General features: G+C 36.4%; 1 protein-coding gene across 1 annotated transcript; it reads left to right on the top strand.

The window, feature by feature from the left end:
• Positions 1-14,363: 14,363 nt before the first annotated feature.
• On the top strand, positions 14,364-20,111 carry LOC134665521 (zinc carboxypeptidase-like). The gene is made up of 9 exons (XM_063522496.1): positions 14,364-14,604; positions 15,205-15,346; positions 15,972-16,047; positions 16,351-16,507; positions 17,205-17,365; positions 17,881-17,968; positions 18,646-18,848; positions 19,355-19,442; positions 19,858-20,111. Exons 1-9 carry the CDS (start codon positions 14,409-14,411, stop codon positions 20,043-20,045), a joined length of 1,299 nt encoding a protein of 432 aa, XP_063378566.1. The 5' UTR covers positions 14,364-14,408; the 3' UTR covers positions 20,046-20,111.
• The last annotated feature ends 1,466 nt before the right edge of the window (positions 20,112-21,577 follow it).

Genomic DNA, 21,577 nt, shown 5'->3' with positions numbered 1-21,577 from the left:
AAATGCAGAAAAAAATTATCGCTGGTTTAGGCGGTATTTAGATATTTAATTTTAACTAATTTTAATTTGAGAAGCAGTAGCTAAATTTCGTCAACCAATCTAAGAACTATTTGGCTCAGTTTGTAAACGTTCGCTTTTTCTGTTTGCACAGAGGGTCTGGGTTCGATCCCCAGTAATTGTATGCTGGGATATTATAACTTTTTGTATTTTTTTACACATAAATTTCGTATTGTTTTTCTTTAATTTACTATACACCGTGTTTTTATTGAATTCCGTTAACTTCGGGGTATAGTTAAGTACGTTTATAAGAACTAAATGGCATAGTTAATTTTCAAAAAAAAAATTTTTTTTTGTTTTGTTTTTTTTTTTGTTTAAAAAGTAATTAAATGTAGCATATAGCGTTGTTGTAACACGGGCATTACATTTAACTCAACGCGAGGTCTACAGCTCACAGAGCCACTAGTATTAGCGAAGAAAAATGAGAAAGTTAATCCTTATCGAAGAAAACTACTACACTAGCAACGCAGTGCACTGTACCCGTACCTCGCTTACACAACGCTCAGTCGGATTAAAGTGCTGCGTAATAAGCAATTCCTTTTTTTATTCTGAAAAATTCGTCGAGAATTGTAGAATATTGCGAGAATTTCATCAGGCGACGCAATTACGCTGGAGCAGGTTGTGACGAACAAAAGAATGACGCGAAGTTACGCGTCACGTGGAATTACTTATATATGGTGATATTACCCCGTTTGTATTTTAAACGAGGAACAGGAAAGGAATGAGAAAAATAGTTTTTTCTCTTTTGTTCATTAGGTTTTGTTGATTCAAATAAATTGAGATGCTGCACGTGATTGAGAAATAATTGGATTCTGTTGATGTTTTTTTGTATTAGAAACGTGTTTGCATGACGTGCGTTGTTTTTTTCGACTGTTTGTTTAGGTGAAATTATAAGGTTACCTTCGTTAATTCGTACGTTCGTACGTACGTTCAGTGCATAATTGAGTTTGACTTTATTGAGTCAGCGGCAGAAGTAGCTACGCGGGCCTAGTGCTCAAAATGATCTACACACGGACTCTTATGTCAGGAGAATAAGGTTCTGTGTAGATCATTCTGAACGAGTTATTCTGCTAAGCTACTTACTTCTGCTCACTATACATAAAGCGAGGTTTAAACTAGCAAGACCTTGCATTTTTTAACCGACTTCCAAATCCCAAAGGAGGAGGTTATCAATTCGGTTGTATGTTTTTTTTTTTTTGTTTTTTTTTTTTTTTTTATGTTTGTTACTCCATATCTCCGTCATTACTGGACCGATTTTGAAAATTATTTTTTTGATTGAATGTATATGCATACAGATTGGTCCCGTTTCTGTCAAAACCCAGTTCTGATGATGGGTTCCATGAGGAATCGAGGGAACTCCTCAAATCTTAAAGGCACACATATAGTGATTTTTGGGTTTTTATCATCAAATCAAGCACATACATCCAAAAGAGTGACATTTGATGAAGTGGAACTGCTGATGATGATCAGAACGGAACTCCTCAACGACGCATAGTTCACGGTTGGCGATTTGTCCTCTTCGTTATGTTTGTTAAGCAAGTTCAGTTTTTAATGCACATTTTTGTCAAGCTCGAGTTCTGATGATGGGATCCATGAGGAATCGAGAGAACTCCTCAAATCTTAAAGGCATGCGTATAGAGATTTTTGTATTTACATCAGAAAATTAAGCATTTTCATTAAAAACTGTCGCATTTGATGAAGTGGAACTGCTGATGATGATCAGAACAGAACTCTTCAACGACGCATAGTTCACGTTTCGAAATTTTTCCTCTTCGTTATGTTTGTTAAGCAAGTTAAGTTTTTAAGCCACATTTTTGTCAAGCTCGAGTTCTGATGATGGGATCCATAAGGAATCGAGGGAACTCCTCAAATATTAAAGGCATATGCATAGATTTTTTTGTATTTTCATCATAAAATCAAGCATTTACATTAAAAACTGTCGCATTTGATACAATGGAACTGCTGATGATGACCAGAATAGAACTCTTCAACAACGCATAGTACACATTTGGTGATTACGAATTTCGATTTTGACTTGGACTGGGTCCCGGACTCGGACCCAGAACCGGACTCATACCCGGATCCGGTTCGGACCCGGACCCGGACCTGGACTCGAACCCGGGCTCGGACCCGGACTCGGACCCGGACTCGGACCCGGACTCAGACCCGGACTCGGACTCGGACCTTGACCCGGAAAACCACTAGGATACCTTAACTAAATAAACCACTATGATTACCTACCATAAAATGTGTAAGTATATAAGTATGATGATGCCAATCTTACTAGCCCCTCCCGCTTAAACCCCCGTACACCGCACCGCATGGGCCGTTAAGTGGGTTAGGTTAGGTTTGAACTGCGATCCTCACAGAACTGAACTGCTATCAGAGAAGTGGGTTAGGTTAGGCTAGAACTACGACCCTTACAGAAGCGAAATGCTAGTAGAAAAGTGGGTGGTTTTACCTCCTTTTCTACATAGTGTACCATCTACAATAATCTTTCACCGGCCCCCATAGAAGTCGGTTTTTTTTTCTTAAAAATTATCATTACTTACATTGCGGTATCTCATCAAACTTTCGAATGGAGTTTAACTTAGTAGTCTTCAATGTAAAGTAAATTGCATGCAAGTGCTGGTCTACGCCTCACATAAAACAACTTTTTCCCTTAGTAAAATACTATAACTACTAGTGGCTCTGTGAGCTGTAGACCTCGCGGGCATATCTTATTGGGCACGATGACAATATAGTAAAAAAAAAACAATACTAAAAGTGTAAAAAAATACAAAAAGTTATGTCCCAGCATATAATTACTGGGGATCGAAGTCAGACCTTCTGTGCAAACAAAAAATACCGAACGTTTGCAAAATACGCCATGATGGTTCTTACTTAAGTTGACGAAATTTAGCTACTCATTCTAAAGTAAAAACTAAATATCTTAATACCTCCAAAACCAGCGAAATAAAATTTCTTAATTTTTGGCCATTTAATCTGTAAACATGTCTCAAAAAGAATACACTCTTATGATACCGATACAACTATTTGTTTAAGCGCGAGCTGTCACAAATTTTCCATTTTAAATAAATTCCAAAAACCGGCTCGACAAAAAAAATCGAATCATAGAATTCGGTTACAAAATTTCTCGAAAATCGGTTAAGAATTGCGACTTGTAGAGGAGAACATCCGGACATACAAAAGCAAAATGCCCGAGTCAAAACGTAGACCTACGCTACGCTTCGGTCAATAAAAGATCGAGGGGCACTTTAATCTATGCGAATATTAACGTGCATATCGGGTGTGCCTAAAACCAATCTAACGCCAATTATACTATTTCCCTGGAATAAGATATAAACACAATAACAAAACTTATAAATTATTATTAAAATTAGGTAAACACTAAAGAAATAAAAATAAATAAATAAAACTTACCCACCTATCTTAAGTCCCCTAGATCTGTCCCCTGCGGAAGGGTGCCCATAAGGCTGGCTACATTCCCACGCTGAATAACTCGTCCCCTGCGTGCTATACGGCCACATCTTATGAATAATCATGAGAAACATAACTTTATTATTTTTAATTAAGATTGAATCTCCAATGATCCTACATTTTGAGATGTGGCAGCAGGCAGGGTCCGAACTATGCACATTCTTTAACCTATCTATGAATGAGCCAGCCCTAGGGTAAGCCGTAGTTTCCATCAGTCTGTTTTTGGTCCCAAAAAGATTAAAAACATCACGACTTCACGGTAGATAAAGCAACTTAGAAACAAACCTACTAAAGAATAATTAATAATAATAAACTCGTAACTTTTTAAGTATATTTCAGAGAATCATAAAGACATTTCATAGCTTCCAAGCCTCGTTTTACGCTTAGCTATTAATTATCTTTAATAATCCGGTGGACCATAAAAGTCCATTAGGACCGACGTTAATGAGCAAGTTATTATGGTTTCATCGTTTATTACTGTTTCTTTTATTTAAATTTACCGCTTTGCACTTAATACGGGAACAACAAAAAAATTTGTGATACTCATACCATAGACATATCTCTTCCTTGTCGTATCCTCTTGGCTGACGTGACGAATATGGACACTATTCACCAGAGCTCTCCAAAAACCGCTCTGTATTGGGCCAAGTGCATGCTAGCCTGCAATGTGGCGTTTGTCTCTGACGTTATTGTGTCATACTATGTAATTACTGTAATAGGTACTTAACTTACTAGTAGCTCTGTCAGCTATAGATCTCGCGGTAAGTTTAAAAAAAATATAAATTTATAATCCTTAGGGCCCACAGTAGCGTCTTTTGAGCATCGGCGTCTAGTCAGCGCTATGGAAAATGGCGTCGCTGCGCAGTTGCGCCGACGTTGCGTCGAGCAGCAGCCATAGAGTTGACTAGACGCCGACGCTCAAGAGACGCTAGTGTATTTAGCGACCCTTATGTACATCGTTGAGTTATTATTACAGCTAATTTACAATGGTCTTAAGTACCAGATCCTCCTGACGCTTAAGTTTAATGCCAATATCCGCCATTTTATACTTTTTTCCAAAACAACGAAACGACAAAAAAATGTAACTGTCGAACCTGCTCACATAATTTCACGATAATCGATTAAGTAAGAAATGCGACCTGCAGAGGAGAACATCAGGATATACAAAAGCATTTTAGTCCCAGCTGAAACGGATACCTTTGCTAACGCTCGGTCAAATAAAATATGTATAGCTACTAACTTGATTTTGTTTTGTTCGGTATTTATATTACTTATTTTTATTTAAGTATGTATATGTAGGTAGTTGTTTTTAGCGCAAGGAAAAATTACATTCGTTTAATATTCGTTTAGAAAAAAGCCATTACGGTGCAGGAAATTACATAAATACAGTTTTTGTTCCATTTTACAATAAATGTTAAAATTTCCTTTTCCGAGAGTATTATTTACTCTTGGGAAAATATTAATGTTTTCCTTTGTGCTTTTCAACAGAAGTGAATTGATTGAATATTTAATGGCGTAAACTGTACCTACAAACAACGAAGTAAAAGACTAACGAAATTTTTAATGTGGCAGTAACATACAATATTTAAATGACAATTGACGAAAGTCGTTTTTACGATCATTTATATTCTTTTTTTTTTCTTTTTTTTTAATTCTGATTTTTAAAAATAGTTTTTCAATTAAAAGACATGTGAAGATCCCTTACCTTCTTGTTACCGATAAATTTCAATAATGCAAATCAATTACAAAGCGGTACATAATGTCTTTATTACATATATTTAGTACTTAAAAACGAAAGAATAGAAGATATCGAACGTGTTGTGTATTTAGCGGTAGCTATCTTCGTATGAAATGTAATAAATATCTCTCTCTTTGGTCGGTCCCTCATGTCTGAGGATCGTGGTCAGTATCAAGTAATAAATATACATATAAGTATAACGTTAAGGTACGAATAACATCGATAACAGACATGTCGATACCTATTTAAATATTTCAATCTCTTTATTCTGCCACATAAACTTCGTCTAGTTATGACCATCTATATAGTAATCTGTGTTTCCGTCAGCTGCATTTAAAATTATTATTTGTTAAACAATACAACATACTATGATTTATTGCAACATGTTATTTGTTGTTTAGGTACGGGTCTGTAAAATACCTTTAAAAATAATGTTTGTGATTTCACAAATAAAAACAACTCGAATTGCCGTATTCGAACTTCAAGATATTCACAAGTGACGACACGTACTTTCTAGATCCATACGTTATAGTTTAGATATCAACTAGTTCTCTTTTGCAGCGCAATTCGGGCAACCAATGTCACTTTTACGTTAGTTAGAGTAAGATATTTATTAGATGTGAATTGGATCTCTAAGTCATATCCTGTGGAAATCGTTCAAGAGTATATAGGTATCTCCAGAATCGCGGAAATGACAAATTTGACAGGTTACATCTTAAGCATCTCGTTATCGTATCTTGGTGATCTCTAAAAGATACATGTGTATTTCAAAATCCGAATCGGGCCGGAAGAGAAAAAAAACAACGAAAAAGGGAACGCTAATTGACCACGAAAATTACTTAACCAAACTTCCACTTTGTTAACAAAACATTTACAAGACAGTAAATTTGTACGAGCCCAGTGAGCTTGCTAGAATTATAAATTTACCGTAAGTAAATAAGAAGTAAAATTTGAAAGTTTAAGACAAACATTTATTTAGCGAGCGCGGGAAACAAGAAAACTTTCGTTTCTCCCACGGGCAACATTCGATTGAACGAATTATGCAAAAAGTTGGCATTCGCCGAGCCAGGTGCTCGGCCAGCGGTGCAACACTTATTGCCGAAGATTGTCTCATTGCAACATTAAAAACCTGTCAACAACAAACTGCAATAATTATAGAAGTCTATATGGGCGCCTAGCTAAGATAGCACAGAGAAACGAAACGAAACGCTATCTGTCTCTATCGCACTAATGTACTAGAGTGATAGAGAGACAATTGCGTTTAATTTCGTTTTCAGTAAACAATTTTATTGTCATTGCCCCTGGTCTGACTAGAGCTCAAAAATTACCTTACAACTCAAACTCAACAGTAGTGCGCATGTTTACAGCTTCAATTATAGCAATGCCGCACAATCAAAGGCAATGACCAATCACATTGTATTTAATAGTCGGATATAGTGTATTGAGTAATATTCAAAGCTGCGGGAGGGCCATGTTCAGCGTAGGATGCCTTAATTGCCCGTCCGTCACAACAGGCAAAGTTGAAAGAAGCTTTCTGTAGCTCTTGTAGCTCTGTATAACAAAGCAAAAGGGAGCATCTTGACAGCACTTACATCTTTAATTTAAAATCATTAAGTTAAGCTTTATAATTGTATTTTCACACACGTTTTAAAGTTAGAAAATATTCACATTCATTCACCGCTGGAACGGACTCGAAGTGGATCTATCATCATTACCTCAGCTGACAGATGTCCTTTGCTGGATTCGAGACTAACTACAAGAATTTCCGCAATGACTTTATCTGTCACGCCCCGTCTTCATCCGAGAGAAGCCCACATCTCGACCAGTTCAACATCATCAACATCGTCATATCAGCCCTTTATCGCCCACTATTGAGAATAGACCTCTCTTCTAGTACGCGGAGTACTCCACTTATTCCGGTCCACTTGTCTGTAAGCTAACCTCATTCAGAACAGAAGCGACCCCAATCTTTCAAACGTCGTCCACCGAACGAGACAACGGATGCCCGGCACTCTTTACATCCGAATGCGACCATCAGTCCGTTAAAGAGTAAAAAACTTTAAACTTTCGCGTTTTGTACATAAATTCCGACGTTTTAGCTGAGTTGTACCAGCTATGGTCACGGAAAGACCACACAACCACCAGTCCAGGCAGACCAGTCTTTTTAAGGTAAAAACAATGAAATTATCTCGGGGCATGCCCGTTTGTGTAAACAATTAAATATCCGTTAAAGAGTAGCTGAATAATTTGCCATTGCAATACCAAAGAGAAATGCCATCGCCATTTTTACAACGCTCTAGCTGGTCGTAAGAAAGCTATAGCTAGAGCTTACGTTCATCCTATCCTTAAATCTGTTCTGAAACTGAAGCTAATGAGATCGCGAAGCCAATTTTATATTCAGAACCAAGTAGCCTTTCACCGCAGTTTATTTTCTTTTTAATAAATTTCAAAGAAATAGTAAAAGGTAGGTAAGTCAACTTAAAGTCTAATGCGAAGTTGAAAACAGTTTTTAAAGAAAATTGCTAAAAGGTTTTCGATACTGCATAAACGATTGCTACAACTTTCAATACAGATTAGACATTAAAAAATGTAACCACTTGCCTAGTATAAATGCAAGATTTACCTATTTTAGGTGGTTTGTAACCCCCGACGCAAAAAGAGGGGATTATATGTGTGACGCCAATGTCTGTCTGTGGCATCGTAGCTCTTCATGATTTGAATGGGCTAATTTCAATGCAATTTTTTTTACGTAAAAGCGTATAACCTAGTAGCGAATGAGTTTGTGAATATAGCCAGAAATACCTAACACCAAATAAAAAAAAATAGGTACAATAAATCAAGTGGCATTATTCAAAAGAAATTCAAACTTCTAATTACGCAGCCCTCTGACTTTCCACAAACTGCTCCAAAAATCTGACTATAGGGAATACAGCCGTAAAAATATAATAAAAGGCACTTTGTTGGCTTGGTCGCTGCCTCGCAACCTCGGGCGCTGTAAAATTCTGTCGCGGCAATTTTGAAAGTGCGTGCCTGTCACGGTCCCTGGCGACTAATCCTTGGACTAAGGCTCCCTGTACACAGCTTAACATATTGTGCAATTTCTTTGTTTTTAGGGTTCCGTACCCAAAGGGTAAAACGGGACCCTATTACTAAGACTTTTAGGGTTCCATACCCAAAGGGTAAAACGGGACCCTATTACTAAGACTTCGCTGTCCGTCCGTCCGTCCGTCCGTCCGTCCGTCTGTCTGTCACCAGTGATAGTGATAGCTAGACAGTTGAAATTTTCACAGATGATGTATTTCTGTTGCCGCTATAACAACAAATACTAAAAACAGAATAAAATAAAGATTTAAGTGGGGCTCCGATACAGGAAACGTGATTTTTGACCAAAGTTAAGCAACGTCGGGCGTGGTCAGTACTTGGATGGGTGACCGTTTTCTTTTTGCATTTTTTTCCGTTTTTTTTTTGCTTTATGGTACGGAATCCTTCGTGCGCGAGTCCGACTCGCACTTGCCCGGTTTTGTTTATTGCCCATCATTACGCACGGTTTGCGTAAACGAAGTGCAAAAACTTTGAGGTATGGGCAGAAAACGCTCATTCTCTGGGTTGTAGCGTTTTGCACCCGGCTTCGCTATTTTACTTGATTTGGTCCTTGTTTTGGTGCGTTTTAACTGAGAAGAGAAACTAGACCTTATTGACTGATCGATGAAAACTATGGATGTGCCGTCGCAAAGTTTCTTGAAACATTTCATAATTTTGTATAGGACTCGAAATGTTCCATTTCCAAAATGAAAGTTCCTGAAATTTCCGAAAACTTTTCTAATTTTTTTAATACCCCCCCGCCTCCTCCAAATCACGTCATCGTGTTTACGCGGATGTCGTCGCGCCTGCCACGCCTGCTAAAACTACTAACTTATTAGTGTTAATTAGTGTTTAGTTTTAAGTTTATAAAATACTTATGTATGTTAGTCTGTAAGGTATTTGTAATATGGGCCTTGTTGCCTGCATTCAACATCAAAAAAAAATACTTGCTCATCTGTAGTGAGAACGTTCCTTTGAGAAAAGTTTCATGTCAGTTGCAAAGTGTTCATTAAAGAGACGTTAGAAAAACGTTTCGAAAAAGTCAAGAATTCCGTGAGCGCGGGTGAATTATATTTATACCTACCTGATTCTGTTCAAAATAAATAAAACGTTTACTTCTTTAAAAAAAATCAGAATAAACCCTTCAAATAACGGCCTTCCCATAAATTGCCCTTTAGGTCAGTAAATGAATGCTCAAAAAATGTTGTAGAGGGAAATGCTAGGAACACAATTTTTGACTCCGTAACTTTGTTTAGACTAGTTAGGAGGTGAACATATCAAAAGTCCCCGGCTGTAGCCCCGGTGCTGCGGGGTAGAGGGGGGTAAGAAGGTCGAATTTTTCGGTTTTTCATTGATATCTTGGAAACTTTGCATCTTAGCGACATGACTACTAAGACAAACCGAAAGCTCATAAAATTAGTTACAAGTTTTATCAAGTCAAGTTTTTCGATATCTTGAATAGTTTTTGAGATACCCGCTCTTGAAAGTTTATTTAGGGATTTTAATTTTATCTTGATATCTACATCAGTGATGCTGTTAGGCCATGTTTGGTATCATTTTCGTATAAATCGGGGGTGCTGAATTCATTTATGGTATCACATTGACACTATTCCGAAGTAAAACCAAAATTAAAAAAAATATATTTTTAAAAATCCCTCTTCACGCTTAAACCGCTGAACCAATTTCGTTGAAATTTTGTATAGAAATAGTTTCAGTCTCGACACAGGACATAGGATGGTTTTTATAACCGAAAGCATCTTTTGAGGATGTGAAAAGTGGGGTGGAATTTTGTATGAGGAGTCAATAACCGCTGAACCGGTTTAGGTGAAATTTAGGATGGTATACATCTGTGATTTAGATGAAAATGATACCTAACATGACTTCAAACTTTACCTTAAGCAGTATTTACCTCAGGAATTCAGTTTCGTCGACGAAGTTGAATTCCTCCCATACTCCATTTCACAACTTTAAAGGATGATTATTGAGATAAAAAGTATCTTATGTCCTGTCTTGGGACTCGAAATATCTGTATACCAAATTACAATTAAATTGGTTGAGCGGTTTAAGCGTGAAGAGGAATTTAAAAAAAAAGGTATTTGTTTAAAGTTTATATGTTTTTTCTAAGGAATGGTGTCAATGTGATACCAAAAATGAATTCAGCACCCCCGATTTATACGAAAATGATACCAAACACAGCCTAGCAGCTTCACTAATGTAGATATCAAGATAAAATTGAAAGCCCTAAATAAACTTTCAAGAGCGGATATCTCAAAAACTATTCATGATATCGAAAAACTTGACTGAATAAAACTTGTAACAAATTTTATCAGCTTTTGGTTTGTCTCAGTAGTCATGTCGCTAAGACGCAAAGTTTCCAAGATATTAGTGAAAAACCGAAAAATGAGACCTTCTTTCCCCCCTCTCCCCCCCAGCACCGGGGCTACGGCCGGGGACTTTTGATATGTTCACCTCCTAACTAGTCCAAACAAAGTTACGGAGTCAAAATTGTGTTCCTAGCATTTCCCTCTATAACTTCTTATTTCTTGGCCTACTTGGGAAACCACACATTTCCTTATCGTAAGACATACGATAATGTAAATGCGTCATTATCCGCTATCCTGACAATTTTTAACGCTTACCGAGTAATCCATTACTCGGCTTATCTACGCTTTGCTCCGAATCGCTTGTCCCCGACGGCATTGTTTGTAACGTTGAGCGCAGCTTAACTTTTGCCTGAAAGAGGGCCAGACGTAAGAGTACCCGGGTCATTCTCTGAGAATATGTCTGCGGTTGCATCTCATTGCCACGAGACTTTTCATACATTTTGTAAGGCTCGGGGCAATTAGACCGCAGACATATTTTTTAAGAATGACCCGCCTAAAAATATTACTCTATGAATTGAAACTTGAAGAACTAAAATGGCTATTTTGAAGTTAGTCTCAATAAGAATAAATTATAAGACGAAACTTTTTATATTTGTCATACTGACCTAAAGTCGTTGTAACCTTACCAAAAATACAGAGGAGGCCGATCCGCACTTCTCCTCGGGTTTTTTTTCTCTACTACTACTAGGAGACTACTAGGTACGTTTACTTATACAGTCTAAAAATATCATTATATCTCAAGTAAGATAGTGACAAGTCAGTTTACTTATTTATAACTACGTACCTATTATGTAACATGACTATTCGAACTTTAAGATAGGTACGTCAATTAATAGGTCTAGAAACGATATGGATTAGATATGTAAGTGTCAAAAGTGACGTATTTGTTTGCAGAAACGTCTATATCTAATCCATATCGTTACTAGATCTGTTAACTGACGTATCTAAGTTCGAATTGGGCCGTAAGTCAGTGACTGAATCCCTTAATTTTGACAATATTTTTCGTTGCGCCATAATATTTTTTTTGTATTATGCTTTAATTGTAAAAATTATTTATACCTAGACTTACAAATAACGTTTATGATTGCTTTTAAACTACTTATATGTGCTGCAGTCACCTGCAATAGCATGTTACACAACGTAGGTCGCAAAAATATCTGACACTATTTGTAGTAGTTGCCTTATTTGTAGAGACATAATAGCGTGTCACATATTTTTGCAGCCATAATAAACTATACATATTATTTACGAGTATAAAACTGCACAAAACTGTACCATTCACACCTACCACACAAAATAGACGGAGAAAAGACAATATAATTCCAACCGTTTCAGTAAATACAACATATGCAAGTAGACAATTTGTTTGTAAATCTGCTAAAATATACAATCATATAAACAAGCATCTGAATATATATAAGTTATCATACTATGAATGTAAAAAAATTATAACGAAATGGCTAAAATGTAAAAGTTACCATGATATTGAAAACTTAATTCATAATATTATTGAAATCTAAACACACACACACACACTCACACGCACACACACACACACACACACACACACACACACACACACACATACACACACTCATTCTCTTTTTAATTTTAACTTTAAAATAAGTGTTCTAGTTTTGTTATTTCATTGAGACGTTAATTTTATTTCTTTTTATTCTATTTAATATTGTAACAAATTATTGTTCTTCAGTTCGATTACTGACATACTGACTAAGGAAGAGCGGTGCCTCTTAATACAGGTATTTGATACTTAAAAAGAGGTACCAACTTTGTACAGTGTAAACGAATGCTTAAAATGAATAAACAATTTTATTATTTTTTTTTTATTTATTATTTATTATAATAACGAAGAGTAACATATTGCAGGTGACTGTACCTACCTACGAAAACTCATATATTATCGCCTTTATTGCTATGTATTTAGGTAAATGACGCTCAGTTTGTGTTATTTTAGTGCCATTTCTGCGAATTGTATTTAACTTCCAAACTCTGCAGACTTCGACTCTCATTAAACTTTAAAGTGAGTTTACGTGAATTATAAAGCAATGTTAATGATATGTTATGGGTGAGTTACTCGTATGTTAAAAACTTAAGTGATATTAAATATAATCTCTTGATAAACAGCACTTTATATAAAGTATAATTTATTGTTTGACATACACACTGCCTGTAAATCTTAAATTAGTGCATGGTGCATGCTAATTGCTATTAGCAATCAAACTTAATTTCGTATGCCCTTGGGTACGACATAGTGGAACAATTTTCCTTTTTTAACATCATATGTAATATCATGTTGTGTACACCTATGATCGACGAATAAAGCATTTGTATTTGTATTTGTATTTGTATAATAATTTAGTAAAAATCAATACCCGACACTTTTCTTTTCTTTTTTCGTATTAGTATCGAAAGCGCTCGTGATTCTATGTGGAAATATTTAATACCAATAAAAAATGCAAAACTTAAATTTTAAGTGGGGGTACAATTTTAAATAGAAATGCGCGTTTATTTATTGTCTATTTATAAAACGAAAGCACAAATAAGTAAAGAATAGCACATAGAAAATTCAATCAGATATACAATTTAGTTGGACTGAGTATAGAGGCAAAAGGTATTTAAGTACATTTTCCTTTATGCCTTGTACAATTGCATATCTCTGTTAGCAAATATTGAAATGAGAAAGATTGTACCTATATTTTTGAATTCTTTCAATTTACGCTTTATTGTACAGAACATAGGATTGACATTCCTTCTGAAACTTTAGTACAATTGAAGACTATTAGCAGTGTATGGAATTCCAGTGGTATCGTTGTGATAGCCAATAAGTGGGTAGCAGCTGAAGCAGAGGGCCTACCGCGAATCATGTTGGACGTGTTGCTTCTCTGTCGCACTTGTAAATTCGTACTTAAGTGTGACAGGGAGGCAACACGTTGAACGTGGTTCGCGGTAGGCCCTCTGATTATTGAAGTATGCTTGTAATGTTGCACCATTTTATATTTGAGCGGGTTCTTAATTCGATAACATAATCTATTTACGATTTTAATACTTACATACAGTGTGAACTTTTATAATTTTTCATTTCTCATGCTATGAAAGTGGATCATTGTTGTTTTATGAAGAGTGAAGAAAGTACGTTTCTGCTCTAGGGAATTATACTTTCCGAGAACGTTTTATATATTTATAAAGATAAAAACATATAATTTGGTTTAGAATGAATTTGCTAAACATTTGAATCTTTTACGTACAAATTAAAAACCGTTCTGAATATTATCAATGTATGGAACAAAGTTTTCATGCGTTCTCTGAAAGTATTATAAATTTTCGTTGAACATACATGATGGTTAAATCGATATATTTTAAGCAAAGGGATACCCTCTATATAACCTTACATGTAAGTGATTTATTTACTTTGACTAGTTTAATATGTAAGGAAGTAATTTAAGTTTCGTGTAAGTATTCTGTTTTCTGACTCTGAGTAATAAAATCCACTTTAAAGCAAAGTCAATCCATCCCTGTATACTAAACGTTATCTGCAAAGTAATTTAAACACATTGACACAATATTAATACTTAAGCAGGTACTTATGGGCTCAAATAGCATTCGCATTTCACCCGCATCGTTTATAGTTGAGCCACTTCGCGAAGTTAATGCACATAGCTGACCCGCTTCGCGAAGCAAACGCAAAGATGAATTGCCTTTTCGTGCTTTTGTTTTATTTTTGTACGGACGCTTTTGCGGCCAGTGTTGATGTCAAAACGTATAGTGGTTACAGAGAGTATCAGGTGACAGGCGACAAAGAAAGTCTTGATAAATTTGAAGAAAGCGTAAGAAGGTTTGAGGCAAGTATTATTGTTTCATTTTGATGATCTCAAAATAATTGTCTGCTTTTCCAAGTAATCTTAGAACCTTAGAGTAGAAAGTTTCCAAGTAAACTTAGAATATAAAGAATTAAGTAATAAGCCTTAACTGTATAATATTTTCTTCTCTTAAACAAAGTTTAATCGTTCACTAAAGGCTTTTAGATTAAGCTCTCCCTAGATATAAAGATATAAAGATGCCTAGATAGCTATTCTTAATACAGAATTGAAAACACCTTTAAGCCACGTTTATTCTAAAGCTAAATACAAGTATAGAGTCAGACCAAGACAAGTCTTCAACGATTTTGATAGCACACGCAGTGCAAGTGTTATTTTAAACTGCAAACTTCTATTAAATTAGGACGTATAAATAACACTTGCACTCTGCCATCAACATCGTTGCAGACTCTTAATCTAACTCCAATATTGGTTATTAACTGTATCAATACTATTTCAACCCTAAGGGCTGATTTAAACGGCGCGCGAATTGCATGCGATTTTAGTTACATTGCGGACTGTTGGTTACGTCCAGTTCGACCGACCGATCAAAACCCGCAATGTAATGAAACTCGCATCGTCTAAATCTGATTCCAGGAACAGTTTCTCATTAAGCGCTACAGTGCAACTTCGCTTCAAACGCTCGTGTCACCCGAGCTAGTGGCCTTTTTTGACGAATACGTCCAAAAGTTAAACCTTCGAGCTACGCTTATTTTTGACGATATATCCGAGTGAGTTTGAAATTAAATTAAATCTACACATCACTAGCACGCAGATTACTTCAACTACACTCCTGGATAAATTTAGAGGTACGCAAATAGTTTAATTACTAATTTTGTAATTACTTTAATCCAGTAATTAAATATTTTTTTGCGATCCTTTAAATTTGTCCATGAGGTATATGTGGTGGCTTGATATGTTGTATTTTTACACGTTTTAATCAACGGCTAATGCCGTGAAAAAATTTAACGGAAAGTAGTCTATTGCAAGAAGGACAGACTCCAACCAAAACCTTAAAAGAGCTAACTCGAAAATTAAACACAAAAAACATACGTTACGCTGCATAGGTATCATATTTAGTAAACAATGTAGCTGATGGATTTGACCAGCACACACAAGTATATATTCAACTACGGGGTAAAAACCCAGGGAGATGTCATCATTAAAGTGACATTCCATTTCCAACTGCAGCTGCAATACTGTTCATTTTCTATGGAAATTGACAATGACAGCGACGCGTTTCCATAGTAATATGAACAGTATTGCAGCTGCAGTTGGAAATGGAATGTCACTCTTATCCTCCGTTGTAGGTATTAGTAGGTAAATAGCGTTTTGATATTTTGAATATATTTTTAGAATAATACAGCAGGAAAAAGCCCCCAGTCTAAGAAAGAAGGGTTTCTCTTGGTCTGCATACTACGACATTGATGATGTAAGTCTAAACCCACTTTTTAAATTAAGTTTTTTTTTTATACCCACACGGTATAGCTGATCTTTTTTTCCAAAATTTCCAACCCTTGACTTTTTCATGAGAGCCCCCGTCTAGCCACGAATCACAATACTAAGTCACATGTAAATCGAGTATAAATGTATAACGTCAAATTTAACTAGCCTTCTTTTCAATAAAAAGGTTTTTTATTAAAATCGCTCTAAATTGAAACTGCATGTCTAGTTTTCTAATAATGAGGTATCCTCCACAAAACTTCTGTATCTTCTAGTTCATTATTCCTAACAGATATACGGCTACCTCCAAAACATGAGCGCGACGTACCCTCAATGGACCGAGCTGGTGGTGGGCGGGGAGAGCTACGAAGGCCGACAGATCAAGGGGCTGAGGATCAACACGCCAGAAAGCAGGACCGAGGGCAAGCCAGCTATCTTCATCGAGTCTGGCAAGTTTTACTATTACTTAAACATTTATACAATTACGGAAGAAGCTGGTGGTGGGAAAGTAAGAAGGCCGACAGATCAAGGGACTGAGGATCAACACGCCAGATTGCAGAGCCGAGAGCTAACCAGCTGTTTTCACTGAGTCTGGCAAGTTATACTATTAGTAAACTAAACATTTACGCAGTTACGGTAGAAGCTGGTTGTAGGAAAGCTACGAGGACCGACAGGCCGACAGAAGGCAGACAGACGAAGGGGGTGGGGATTAACACGCCAGAAGGCAGGACCGAGAGCAAACCAGCTGTCTTCATCGAGGCTAGTTTTACTATCAAACATTTATACAGTTACTACTCATTCATTTATTCATAAACATTATTGATAGGTACATTCAATGTCAATTTTTGCGTTCTATTAAATTTGTCCATGAGTATATGTATGTCGGGACTTGATATGTAGTATTTTTACAAGTTTTAATCAAGGGCAAATGCCATGAAAAAAAATATGCAATGTCAATTGACAGTTACTTGCAAACATTATTTATTTTGCGCTAGACTAGACCATATTTTCATAGAGTGCGTAAATTCAGGGTAAAAGGCAGATTCCTAAAGGAGGAATCACATTTAATATTGATTACAAAACAGAAAAACTTCACAATCTCAAATAGTTATTGAAAAAGAATGACCATCCTGGAACTTTTTGCAGGCATCCACGCTCGAGAATGGATCACCCCCGCCACAACGACCTATTTCATCAATCAACTGCTCACAAGCGACAACCCTGATATTGAAGCCCTGCGGAATCAATTCGACTGGCACATTTTTCCGAGTGTCAACCCTGATGGCTATCACTTTAGTTTTACCAAAGTAAGTTTTTAACTTTATGAATTTTTTAGTAATTTTATAAAAAATAAAATTACTAAAAAATTACTTTAATGTTTGTTATTTTTGGCTTTATTGCTGTGAAAATGTTCTTGTTATATTTCATTTTATACGTTTGTGACTAATTATGTTTCATACCCTCCTAAGTCCCAAGGTCCTACCTATAGTACTTATTCAGTTTAATGAAATTTAAATCTTATTCGATTGGAACAGAGTTGCTTTTGCTTTGTTTCGTTAAGTTTTTGAACAACGCAAAATCATCTCTATTTCCTATATTGTAGGTTCAAATTTCTGTGGCAAATTTGGCATTTTTCATTTGTATGGCTGGGCCTTAGGAGGATACAAAAGTACTATTCAGCTGTCAAGCTACAACTGCTGTCTACTCCCGACTTCTGAAGAATAATTTATATTCAAGTTGAATCTAGTGGCTCAGAATATTTATGTGTTAATTTTTTTGTTGCATATTTACAATTTCTAATTTATGTTATTGAATTTGTTAGGACCGTATGTGGAGAAAAACTCGCTCAAAATCAAGCAACGGCTGCTACGGAGCGGATCCGAATCGCAACTGGGACTACAACTGGCTGAGTAAGAAACTATTTTATTTATTATATATTTAATTATAGTAGCTATGATTAAATAAGTTTTCTGTAAAAAAAAACATTTTTATCAACAATAACATAAGCTTTTATAGTTGAAATAATTTTAAAAACAGCGTTTTATTGATTAGACATCTCAAGTCCTGAAATATAATAAGTAAACTATAGAAGTGGCGTAACCAATTTAATTAAATCAAACCAAACCTAATTCGATTTCAATTTGTTAAATAACATCCAATAATCTCGCGGGATGAGATTTGTTCAAATACGAATAGCTTTATATTAAAATAAGACTGTTTATTCTTGAATTTAAGACAGGCAGTGTTTTAATTGTAACGTAACGTAAGTTTAATTCCTTTTACATTTGGACCAACCAACCTCAAAATCTCGAACAAAATAACTACAAGAGCTGATGAGTTTAACTAAGGCGGTTAGTGAGAAGGTGTTGTGATCAGCTTCGGACTGGTTCGGATCGGGTGGTGGTTTGCCTTTACGCCTGAAATAAGTTTTACATAGACTATAATTTACCATCTGACACTTATAATTATAAAAAAAAACATTATTTCGAAGGTCTCATAGTGAAAGTCGCTCATTATTAACGTAGGACCTAAGGTACATCGTAAGCTGTCTTTTGCGCACACCTCACATATAACACTTAAATTTCAGAGCACGGAGCGAACGACAACCCCTGCGATTACCAAGTCTACGGCGGCTCCAAGCCGTTCTCCGAGATCGAGACCCGAACCCTGTCTCAGTACATCTCCAACGTGGAGAACCTTCTCGGCTACATTGCTTTCCACGCGGATGCTCAGATGCTTTTGCTCCCTTATTCGGACTCGAAGGAGCATAACGATAATTATAATGACTTGGTAAGTAAAAATATCCATCGATCTTCCTCGCGCTATCCCGACATTTTACCACGGCTCATGTGAGGCTGGGGTCCGCTTGGCAACTCCGAGAATTGGCGTAGTGACTAGTTAAAAAATATCCATCCATCCTTTATATCACCCGTCTTCAAAGAAAGGCGTTTTCTCATCCGCATAACTTGCTCATTACTTTCTCTTGCATCTCTCATGGCTCCTCTACAGTCTCTACACAATGGGCCAGCGCCGACCACTCCAAGGGACGCAGCCATGCGGTAGAATGAGATAGCAACATCACTTGCTCCTGAGTTGCTCCCTCTAACGCATCAATGCGTCCACTGGAGTGGCCGGCGCTGGCCCATCGTGTAGAGGAGCCATCATCCAGTTGAGGCCTACATGTCACTTGTTCGATTTTAAGTTGTACCGTTGCTGCGTAGATGCTTTTCCGCATGTTTTTTTCATTTGTAACACAGGAAATTCAGAAGTCTATGGCATATTTATTTTTTCTTCAGGTAACAATCGGCAAAACATCTTTAGACTACGGGTACAAGGTGAATCATGCTAAATATGATGGCCCTGCTACCGCTGCGGAAGTTCTATGTAAGATCTTCAACTAGATTTTTAATATTAAGGCTTTTAATTTCCAGTTTAACTAAATTTTGACCATGCCAAGAGCTGACACATTAACTGTCCTGGTTCAAAAAATATCACTCGCCATTCAGCGATGGAATGCTGCCAGTTTTTTTAGCACATTTGCTAGGGCTACGGGTGACATCAGAGTGGGTTGCAATTCTATAGGGTTGTAATTAAGTTAGTGTATTGAAATCGTTAAATTTTACGTGCAGTAACTCTTGAATTGAATAGTATTAACCTAATCTTAAACCAATATCCAAACCAACCCGATCAAACTGTATTGTATTCTAACAAGTACCTATACAAAATGATCCAAATGAAGAAGATATGTGACAGAATGTGGAAATTTAGAGTGACGAGTCCATAAATGCTTATTTTTCAGACAAAGCCTCAGGCGGCAGCATGGATTGGGTGCGTTTCGCTCTCGGAACCCAACTGGTGTACACGTATGAGCTGAGAGGCTACTACTTCTACTGGCCACCGGCGCTGATCTACCAGCAAGGAGACGAGGTCACACAGATGATGTTGGGACTGTTTAAGGAAGCCGGGAATCTCGGATACTACAAATAATTTACAGTTCTTCTTTGTTGCTAAGACCGTTTTAGTTTTCTTCTGTCATATACGGAGTGAAAGATACTTTGAGAGTTTGTTTACGTTACTTTTATATACATTTACGTTTATATACATTTTCATAATGCTAAGCGAATTTGTAATCGACCTTGCGATTATATTTTGTGTAGGTAAAGATTTCGCAACACGCACCAAAAATATTAATGAAATTAATAAAGTCAGTATCAGTAAAACTGTCATGAGTATTTTTTTATTCGCTTTAAAAGACTGAGTATCAAAAATATATTCCCGAAGTAGCCGACAAGATAAAAATTCGTATAAATGTACCATTTTCCCCGCGAGCTGCTTGAATAGCATTCAAAAGGGTACTAATGGTAAGGGTATATAACTGCTCAAGGGTTAACTGGAAGAGATCCCTGAAAGGAATAAGTTCGCCTTTGTACTAATGATGTGTGTTCTTTCATGTTTTATGTTTCTTTTTGTACAATGAAGTATTTTACTACTACTACTACTACTACTACTATTACTTGCCCCAGTGACGGCTTTAATTTTACTTACCTACTTTTTGTTCGATATTTCTAGGATCAGGTTAAAGAAACATAGAGAGTATACTCTCTCCAGGCGGGTGTATTGCAACTGATACTCAAAACTTCGTAAGCGCGATGTAGGAGATGTATGGCGCTTTAGACAAGATTGCTCTTTGTGGCTATACTAACGCCATCTGTTATAATCTTGTGGCACGATGTTGACAGGCAGTGGATACCGACTCCATAAAATTGGTTGAGGCCCTAGGGCAGTATAATTTAATAGACGACACATTCTTGTCGTATTCTATAAAACATATACCTATACAATACGTTGACTCACCTTGTAAAGCTCCTAAACGTTTATCCTTGAAGCCAAGATATTGCTCGGGCGCCAGCGGTACCATATATAGTTCTGAATCAACATGCACTCCGAAAACTATAAAGCACCATTTCGGACACAACGCCAGGAAGCGGAAAATTTTAACTTATCACTATTTGAATGACATTAATAGTACCTTTTGCACTTCAAACACTACATATCTAATACCTCAATACGTATTGGTCCATTGTTAATCAATTAATCATTTTATTTATTGTAGAAATTTTAAGGTATTACGAGTATATTAGTCTGAAGCTGATCTGACTTATGAGAAATGTAAGTCTAGCATAAAAGAGTACCAATATCTTTAGGTGTAATATATCCAAAGAGTATATGCATACCAATAGATTGGCGAACAGCTTTCTATTATCTATGCTGGCTTTCAAAGTCACGTCAGTTGAAACATGGTTAAAACCACGGATGATAGGCCGATGGTTAAAACTCATCTCGAAACTCTTACCGTCGGTAGGTACTAGGTACATCATGCATTATATATTCTGAAATGTTTTACTTACTTGTAATCTACGCTTACTGTGTTTTGGCAAGGGCCCATGAGGCTGCCACTTCTCCAATAAATAATAATAATAACTTTCAATAGATCAGGATCAGAGCTGGCTTTAGTCCTC

This window comes from Cydia fagiglandana, chromosome 6, assembly GCF_963556715.1.
Source record: "Cydia fagiglandana chromosome 6, ilCydFagi1.1, whole genome shotgun sequence".
NCBI lineage: Eukaryota > Metazoa > Arthropoda > Insecta > Lepidoptera > Tortricidae > Cydia > Cydia fagiglandana.
This window is presented reverse-complemented; position numbering and strand designations above follow the sequence as displayed.